Source organism: Equus caballus, chromosome 1 (genome assembly GCF_041296265.1).
Source record: "Equus caballus isolate H_3958 breed thoroughbred chromosome 1, TB-T2T, whole genome shotgun sequence".
Lineage (NCBI taxonomy): Eukaryota > Metazoa > Chordata > Mammalia > Perissodactyla > Equidae > Equus > Equus caballus.
Window position 1 is genome coordinate 65,801,328 of NC_091684.1, and position 9,901 is coordinate 65,811,228.

Genomic DNA, 9,901 nt, shown 5'->3' on the forward strand with positions numbered 1-9,901 from the left:
ATGCCAGAGTCAACAGGAAGCAGTCCCTGAGAAAATCTGGTGGGGAGGCCAAAGAAACAGCACAAAGAATACAAAGTAAATGAGATGTTTTAAATAATTTGGCTTTGGGCCATGTAAAGAAGCATTAGTCATACAGGTACTAAGATCTTAGAGGGAGATGATTCCGAGGCTGGATTGACAATGTGAAGTATATCCACTCCTGACCTGGAGTGAGACTCACATTTCCAAATTGGCAATTAGACATAATGTCCCAAAGACAATCACCAAATCACGCAGAAAACAAGGCAAATTCCATTTTCAAGCAGCCATTCTTTTGAAGCTACCCTTCCTTCCCCTGCCTGACTCATTCACCTCACCAGCTTGTCATGAACTAAATCCTTGTTATCCACTGGTCAAGAGAGACCTGAGCGGCGTGAATAATTAAAACCCAGGAATGACTCAAATATCGTTTTGTCACCAAATCAAGCCCATCCCTTTCACCTAGAGTTTCTCCATAGCTTCTAACAAATTACCGCAAAAAAGCACCAAAATGTGTTTGCACTAACTACATTCCCACCCAGCCCCTCAGCCAAGCACGATGGAAAGGGTCCTCCCAACATACATGTGCACTTGTGTTTCTGTGACTCAGCTCCCGCCTCCACTCAGAGACCAGACATGTGCACACCTATGAGAAGATAACTGTTTCTTTCCCTCCCACCCTGTCAAATAAAAGTCAGAAGTGGGTCTATTGTTTTCCTAGCTCAGTTTTATTTTTCACCTAGCTCTGTTTCCAGCACACAGTATGTACTTACTATGTAATAAAAGCAAAACAACAACGATAACAATAACCATAGGATTTATTTGAGAACCCATCTTGTGCTGGGCATTATGCTAAGTCCTTCTTCATTGTGGCTGCTGAAGATGCTAATGGCTGAAGTTTATTCCAAGTTCTCCTCTTTGATGACGGAACAACATAAAAAGCACATCTCAAGGAAAGAGTCCTCGGCAGTATGAGCTGTGAAAAACCTTGCTATGGCGAGAAAAGAAGCTACTTTCAATTTCAATCTGCTGGAATTCTTGAGAAGTACAACCGGAGGGTTGCACAGCACAGGGCCACACATCTCTCCCCACTCAGTGAAGAAGTCTGGAGCCTGAGCCTTTCAAGTTGAACCCTCCCTTTGGGAAGGCCCGCCCAGGTCCCTATGGAAACTCAGGCTGGCAGTTTCAGCTGCCTGCTGACTTCAAACACTCCAGAGGGAGTGGCCAGCAGCTGGCTTCCTGGAGCATCACCACAGTGCAACCCTGGCTACACCGCGAGCCTTTAATTTTGCAAGAAGGTGGTTTGGCTGAGTTGCCATTTGGACTTCGGAAAGCCTCACCCCTTGCAGCAGGACCAATGGCGCGCGAGAGAGCCCACATGTTGATTGGCAAGACAGACCACACTCTGTACATCCACAAAATGCTGCTCTGGCCACCACAGCCCAACTCCAAACCTCCAGTGCTCGTGGGTTCCTTGGGAGCAGGCGCCAGAACAATGAGCTTTAGCAATATGCGTCCAGACTGAACCGCACAGGAGAGGCCTGAGCAGTTTTCTTGAGCTGGCTGACCCAGCACAGGGAATCTTCCTCTTCCCATCCGCCTCCTGCTAACGAGCTGGGAATTTCCGTATTTAAAAATAGGCACGTCTTCCGGGAGGGACTGCCTGGAGACTGAGGAATGGACCGGCTCCTTGCTACTCAAAACGTGGCCTACACAGCCTCAGCATCACCTGTGTCTTTGTCAGAAATGCAGAATCTCAGGCCCCAGCCTGGACCTTCTGAATCAGAATCTGCATTTTAATAACTCCCCAAGTGATTCATGTGCATGTTGAGGTGTGAGAAGCCCCAGGACTAGACGAAGTAGATGCTCTCTCCAGCCCTTAGAGGTAGAGGCTGATACCCTAATTGACATTCCTGAGCCCTAGGCCCAGAGTGCTAAGACAACCCTAACTCTGACGGTGGAGCCCCCAAGTTTCCTTCCTCGTGTGCCCAGAGCCAGGATTCCAGCTACTCAAAAAGCATTTCAAAAACAGAGACTCTCTTGATCCACTCCTTGCTGTGCACAAAAAGGCTGTGGAATTTCAAAGGTCTTGAGGGAGGTGTGATCTTGCGGGACCCCCAGGCACATCTCCATGAGGACCAGTGTTCTCTGCAGGGCCCCAGGAGCTGCGGCATCACAGCACACACACAGTCCTTTTCACCAGAACCACAGAGGTGTTCCTCCAGGGGCTCCCCGGCCCTGAAGTCCCAGGAAGGTGGTGTTGGCTGCTGTGATTCTCAGGTTCACACGACCACTGCCACTGTGAGCTGGGACACCCCTGCTGCCCACTCTGGGAAGGATGTCCTGGCACTGCAATCCAATCCTGCTTGCTTCAGCACCAGGCTTCTCTTGCCCTGGTAAGAGAGAGAGGCTCAAAGCAAGCACTTACTCCCTGCTACCAGGCACCCAGAGAACGTCCCCTTCCAGGGAGGAAGACTCTAGTGCAGTGCCTCCTTGGCCTTGCCCTTCGGAATCCCTTCTCCCCTAGGCCAAACACCAAGGCACCTCTTCCTTTCTTCCTGATGCATGTGTGGAAAGGCCCCTGGGTACCTAGAAGCAGGGCCAGCCCATGGCTTGCGGTCATCCAGTGTCCTCCCAGGAAATGCTACGTGATGGGGTTAATGAGAGTACCTAGCGCTAGGGCTGTGTTCTATTACAATCCCCAATTTTCAGACGAGGAGACTGAGGCATAAAACAGTGAAGCCCTGGCCCAAGGTCACAGGCTGACTCTTGGGTAGTGCATGCGCAGCAGGCTTGACATCTAGGCAAGGCTGCTCACAGTGAACACAGTTACGAGCAGTTAAACCAATTTCTCCACCGCAGGACTTCTCCAAGCCTCTGATGGGACCCTCCAAGGGGGCACTCAGGTATGCCATGACTCTCAATTTTTTTTCACAAGGTAACTTCAAGGGCAACTGCTCCACAGAACACACTTTGGGAAACATTGCTCTGGGGGCGGTCAAGGTAAAGCTGGTCCAGGTAGAGAGCACCCTGGCCAAGAAACTCTTACATTACTGGGGACATGTCTAGGAGCTCTGGGCCAGGGATAAGAGGGATGGAATTTGTCCTTTCTCAAGGGACCCTTGACAGCTACATTTGCCCACGAAGCCTTTCATTTCTGCTAGGTCTACAGCTCCCGGAGCCCCACAACGTCAATGCTTGTCCACTGACTTCCCTACCATCACAATACTAGCCATCCTGCTAAGCCCTCATCCACGGACCCTTCCTTGGCTGTCCTCCCCAATCTTCTGGCTTTGCAAGAGCCAAAGGCCATGAGCCCAAATCTCAGTCTGACCCTAACTGGTTGTTTGACCCAAGGACAGTAGACTTCAGGGTCTAGAGGTTCTTATTGGCTCAAAAGTTCTATCTGTTGTAGTCTGTGCCCTACTGATACCAAGAGTTCAAGGAATCAAAGAGACAATAAACTCATCACCTTGTGGACCTATTGTAGCTCCCATTTACAGGAAACCTACTAAGTGCCAGGCATTTGCTGGGTGCTATACACCCATTATTGTCACTCCTTATAAGAATCCTACAAAGTAAGCATCATCATGCTCTTTTTATAGATGAAGAGATCGAGGCTTGAAGTGGCTGCCAGCCAAAGACGCTCTGCTAATAAGTGTGAGGTGCACGATTTGCACTTGGGTCTGTCTGACTGCAGGGACTCTACTAAAAGTGTGCATCTCAATGAAGAGAGCCAGGAATGAGAAGCAAAAGCTCTCTGGTCAAGGGCAGGTGAGTTCAAGCTCCCCTGAGACTGAGACCTGAGAACTTCTCCAAGGCCACCCTAAGTGATCTGATCAAAAAGGATTATCTGAAGGTCGTCCAATGTAGCCAATTTCCCAGAACAAGATAAGACCCCAGGGCCAACCTGGAATCAAGAATTCTGAGACACTGAAGCACCAGCCCTGATTGGATGCATCAGGCCAGACCCTGGGTAACTTCCAAGACGTACTGGGATCTGATATTTATATTAGTCACAAACCTGACAGAGAAAATGTGTTGTTTTCTCAGACACAGCCATGGAGATAATACCTCAAGAATTCATCATATGCAGACCAGCCTCGATCAAGCCCAAACCTATACAAGGAGGACAGCTCAAATTGAGAGCAGGAGTGAGTCCATGCCCAGTCACAGGCAGGCCCCTTAGCAAACCACAGCTCCATCAGAAAGCTGGCCTCAGTCTCCCCAGAGATTTAAATAGAAGCAGACTGTGTGCCAGAAGGAGAGGAGAAGATGGGAATAAAGACACATAGGCATTGCGAGGCTGAATTCCTACAGGAATTGCAAAACACGTTTTGAGCTAGAAACTTTACCCATACTTCCTCAACTCCTTCCACTCTCCTACACTAAACCATAGAGCAGGAAGGGACCTTAAAACTCACAGAATTCAATCGCAACATTTTAAACACAGGGAAAGAGAGACCAAAAGGTTAAATGACTTCTTCAAGGTCATGGCCTTATTCAAGCTGCCAGAGTAGCTCCCTGTTAACTACAGCCTGTGACTGGATTGGACCTCAAACATCACGGCCAAGTGAATAAAGAGCTCTGATGAAACCCAACAGAGAAAAAAAGAGGAACGTGAAAAAGTACACTTGAAGAACACAGTACTGGAATGATTGTGCCCAGTTCCCAACAGGTGGGAAATGTGATTATTTTGCTTCTTTATTTCCTAAAAAAATCCACACACCATTCTTTTTAAAATAGGAAAGTCATTCACCATTTGAGATTTGGAGCCGAAAGGTCCTAATGATGAGAGGCCTCATCACGCACACCCCCAGTTCCAGGTGCCTGTGATCAAACAGGACGGTGCAGTCTCAGCGGCTGAACACTTGCGAATCCAGAGCTCCCTGCTGAAACTCACCTCCCATGGAATCTCAGACGCTAAAAAGACCAGCCTTCCTCCCAGCCAGACCATTTGAGGGCTGAAGGAGGATGAGGGTGAACACATCTGAGGTAGAATTCAGGGGAGAAGCAGCTAGGTTTGCCTGGGAAACCCAGCACTAAAACAATTATTCCAAACAAGCCAAGTGCATTCTTCCGTACGGAGTCTTTACAATTATCAAATACTTGGAAAGCAAAAAGAATGAAGGACACAAAACTATGACTGCAGTAAAAATACAGACCTCAATGGTAGAAAAAAAGCTTATAAAAAGCCTAAGTTACTATTATTGGGTATAATGAGCTGGCTACACACAGTTTAATGAGGCAAATCAAAGGGCAGGTTTTAAGAGATCCTGGGTGTGTTTTAAAATGGACACTAAGGGTATCAAAAGTGACCTGATCTTATTCTCCATTGGCCTCACATCTTCCCAACCACCTGCAAGCATCTCTCGTTCCACGTAGATTCTTTGTTGAAACTTCCAGTTACGTCAACTCAGCAGGTCTTGTAGCTACAAAATATAGGCAAATATTTAGGGATTGTTTTTTCTGATGATCACTGCCAAAAACCTACTTTCTTGAGAAAACTGACAGAAGTTGTGCTTGGTCACCATTTAGGAAAGAGATTCTTTATGGGAACGATCAGATTTGCATTTCATCATCACAGGCACTGCAGCAGCACTGATGTACCCTCTAGAGTAGAAAGACTTTAGTAGCTGCGCTGAAAACCCGAGTCACAAACACCAAAACTGGCTCACTGAAAAAAGTTTTCATTATGATCCAGATTGCCCAGTTCCTTAAGGATAAGGAGGCAGTTAAAAAGTTCACCAAGATCACTTAGTCTAGAGAACATCTGAGGTGCACACAACTCTGAGCCACCTTTCGCCTCAGGGCAGGCTGAATCTCAGTAAAGGGAAAGACTCCCAGGGCTGAAGACTGTCGGGAGGTAGGGGGCAGGGGAAGTGCCAGTAAGAAGGCTCTGTGAATCAGCGCTTGTTAGGATGAGCACTGGGCAAGGGGCATGGTCTCGGGGTCTCACAGTTAGGATTTTGCTTAGTCGGAGGGCTTCTCTGGAATGTGGGTTTTCCACCTTGTCAAGTAAGGAGAAACCTCTATGGCTGGGAAGGGAACTCCAAAGAAAGCTGGCTGGTCAACATCTAGAGGAGGAGGAAGAAGGGGAGGAAGAGAATGATGGCTTTTATTTTTCTCCCTTATTTCCAACACACCAGTATTTTCCAAAACACAAATGTGCTGCCACAAAACACAGCTGAGCTCCAGCACCCAACAGAATGTATAATTAATGATCAGGAGAGAGCTTCAGTTCACCCCGGTCTTTCACTCATAGTCCCTTGCTTTCCTTTTCTTCCCATAGCAACTAAGGAGGCTGGTACAAGTTGCTGTACCCCGTAGAAGTTTGAGGGGTCCTCTGGATTAACTTTACTAGAAAAGGCATGAACACTCGGAGGTGCACTGTTGCCCTCTTCCCCTTGACCACCCCTCCCTCTGAAAACGTTGGCGCTGGGAAGTTCCCTGGGACGGGAATTATTCAAACAGAAAGCAGCTTGGCCACTCTTTTTTCCAGTTCTTTCTTTTTCATTCTGCAGTTTTCAATGAGAAACTGCCCCCATCCCTCACCTTCAGCCAGTGGGGGGGGGGGGGGGGGGCGGGCCGCAGGACATCTCTAGGGAGACAGGGACAGACCAGGCAGTCAGCCTAGCAACTATACATGAAGTGTAGTGAGCCTTGGTGCTGGTGGGCGTCTCTGTGCCAGGAATAGCTTAAGCCCACATCCAGCCACCTCAAAAGCGTCAGGGAGGAGGCTCTGCGTGAAACCGCGGTCTCTGCCAGCTTTCGGGCGGATCTCCCGCTCCAGCTCAGCGTTGCTGGTGGCATTTCCGGGGACCTAAAGGGGATGCCCAGGAGCGAGAATACACAGAACGAAAAACTTGGGGTGGGAAAATATTCCACGAGAAAATCTAAGGGATGGAGGGGGAGGTGGCATCAGGTTTGTGACCTGGCTACATTCCTAAACTGGCAGCCTCCATGGGTTGCCTCCAAAACTGGGCTGGATCTCCCCAACTTTCTCTAGCCCCTCCAAGATCCCTCACTTCCTCTGGCCATGTTTCTCTCCCGGGATTCCTTAGTCCAAAAGACTTTCTCCCTTGCCCAAAGGATTTTCTCTTCCGACTCCACAAACTCATCTCACCAACAGGTTTCTAAAGCGCGGGCTGTGTGCTCCCCCTTGCCCACCTCAAGGAGCCGAGCCGCGGCAGGTGAGCCGTGCGGAACACGCACCTAGCGGCCCCGAGCTTCCTCCCTGCCCGTGGGGTTGACTCTCCCTACCCCGCACCAAGGCACTCCAGCAGCGCGCGCCCCCGACCCGGCCCCGGCCCCGGCCCCGGCCCAGCCGCAAACAACCCTACAATAAACAAGGGGACAGGATTGGGGGTCCGCGTCCCGGAGCGCACCGGTTGGGGGCAACTCCTCACCCCCGGCGCGCCACCCGCTGCCCCAATCCAGGGCGCAGGGAGCGCGGAGGGAAGGGAACGCGGCGAGAGAAAAGCAGGCAGGGATGGAGGGAGGCACGGCGCCGTGTGGAGCTAGGAGGTGGGCTGCAGGGAACACCGAGAAGCCGCGGGGCTGGCGCAGGGGGCGGACGCCCGGGCCGCGCGGTTACCTTCGTCTTGCCCCCGCAGTGGCAGCAAACGGTCCACAGGTACTTGAGCGTCCGCCAGAGCAAGATAATGAAGAGGCCCCCGAAGAAAGTCACCATGGAGGAGGCCAGGAAAGCCCACCACATGCGTTGGCCCCGGCTGTCGCACGGCACCTCCATGGTCACCGGGATGATGAGCGCATCCATCTTGGGCTCGTGGACCGAAGACGAGGAGGAAGAAGAGGAGGAAGAGGAGGAGGAGGACGCGTCTAGGCTGAGATGGTTGGCGTGGATATTGCTACTCATTCTAAGACTGCTGCTGCCGCCGCCGCCGCCGCCGCCGCCGCTGCTGCTGCCGCCGCCGCCGCCGCCACCATTTGCCATAGCTAGCAACGGGCAGCCGGCGCAGGGGCTCGGGGGAGCTCCTCCCGCGGCCAGCGCCACCCCGAACACCCATCAACAGCCATATTGCTGCTACTGCTGCCGCCGCGGAGCGCGGGGAGGGGGGCAGGGAGGCAGGGAGGCGCCTGGGCTCGGGGTGCTGTGCGCGGCCTGGCGGGGTGCGCGGAGATATATACAGCGAGCCTCCGCCGCCCGCCCTCCCCCTGGCCGCCGGCCCGCCCGCCCGGGGGGGGGGGGGGATGGAGCGCGCGGGCAGCTCCCCCTCCGCGGTCCGCGCCCCGCTCTCCCGGGGCCGCGCTGGCCCAGAGCGCCAAGAGCGAGGGGGAGCCGCAGGCCGCCCGCGTCCGGGGGTCCGCGCCGCCCCCGGGCCCGCCCCGGCTCTTCGCTCGGGCTCCGGTGCCCTAGGCGCCGCGCCGCTCGCGTGTGCCCTGCGCTCCAGCTGGGGACACCCCCCCCCTCCCCTCCCCGCGCACCGCCCTCTCCGCTCGCGCCGCTAAAGAGCCGCTCTTTGCTTATTAGGCGGTAACTCGTTAATAATGTATAATCAGCCCTCTCCGCCCGGACGCCCCCGCACCAGGCTTCCTCCCTCGGCTACGCCCGGCTCCGGCTCGCCGCCCCTCTGTGCGCGCCGGGCCGCGGCAGGTTCACCGCGTCCAGCTCCCGGGCCGCCGCCGCCGCTGCCAGCCCATGCTCCCAGGATCTCTGAGCTGCGTCGCCACGCCGCTGAGCCTCCTCGGCCTCCGCTCTCGTTCTTCCTCCTCGCCTCCTCCGGCTCCTCCTCGTCCTGGTCCTCGCCGCCCAAGCCTCTTCGGCGCGCGCCCTACGATCCCCGCAGCCGCCAGCAGCTGCAGCTGCAGCAACTGGAGCGGGCGCGGGCTCAGGCCGCCCGGGCGGGAAGGGAGGAGGCTCGCCACGCTGGCTCGCCTCGCCTCGGGGCTGGGCAGGGAGCAAGCAGACCCCTCGGCGGCGGCCTGGCACACACCCCTGAGCCCCAGTGCGCAAGGTAGAGCGCCCCAAACCCAAGCGCGGGACCGGCACCTCTCTCCAAGGTGCTGTGCGCCCCAGCCGAGCGCCCTGAGGGACCCGAAAAGGATAGCGGGGCACCCCTGGTAGGCCATTTTTCCCAAAGGAGTCCCCAGTGGGTAAGGGAGAAGTGCCCGGCTGTGGACTCGATTCCACTGGCCGGACACCCCAAGATTCTCGGGCTTCCTGAGTGGGAAGGACCGTTCTTCAGGATACACACCTTAGTTCGGCCCCTACTGACCCCTAATTCGCTCTTCCCTCTCCCCTTCCCAGTTGCCCCAGTGCCCCTTGCATGGCTGGAAGACAGGACCACCCGGGAGGCTGGCAAGTGGTCTGTGACCTTTGACGGCAGCAGGTGGCTTTTCTTCCTTTTCCTTATGAAGCACAGAGACTGCCTAAGAGAATAGGCGGAGGTGGGCAGGAGGGACCTGGCCTCAGGAACAGACCTGAGAGTTCCCTAAAGTCTTCCTCTTTTTTTTTTTTTTTTTCAAGATTTTATTTTTCCTTTTTCTCCCCAAAGCCCCCAGGTACATAGTTGTATATTTTTAGTTGTGGGTCCTTCTAGTTGTGGCATGTGGGACGCTGCCTCAGCGTGGCCCGATGAGCAGTGCCATGTCGGCGCCCAGGATCCAAACTGGTGAAACCCTGGGCCGGGGAAGCGGGGTGCGTGAACTTAACCACTTGGCCACCGGCCGACCCCTAAAGTCTTCCTCTTTTATCTAGCCTCTGACTCCATTGTGTGAGGAGGGCAGCTGGGAGAAGGGGTGCTCTACGTTCCATTCAAGCCCAATTTTCCCCATTTAGGGTCTTCCCTCCTCCCCCCTTAAAGATGCAGAAGGGAGTCTGGGTTTGCTCAGCAGCCTCTGTCCCTACACCACCAAGGGA

General features: G+C 53.8%; 1 protein-coding gene across 25 annotated transcripts in view; it reads right to left on the reverse strand.

The window, feature by feature from the left end:
• Positions 1-8,210, reverse strand: part of KCNMA1 (potassium calcium-activated channel subfamily M alpha 1) — a 719,202-nt gene extending 710,992 nt beyond the window's left edge. For 11 of the 25 annotated variants that reach the window (XM_023645924.2, XM_023645920.2, XM_070263813.1 and 8 more), the window contains exon 1: positions 7,616-8,210. In XM_023645924.2, coding sequence (XP_023501692.1) covers positions 7,616-7,975 — 360 coding nt within the window. In that variant the 5' untranslated portion in view covers positions 7,976-8,210. Of the gene's footprint in view, positions 1-818; positions 5,451-7,615 lie in introns of those variants that run through there. The other 14 variants (XM_023645902.2, XM_023645884.2, XM_023645875.2 and 11 more) reach the window with 4 other exon arrangements.
• Between the last annotated feature and the right edge of the window lie 1,691 nt (positions 8,211-9,901).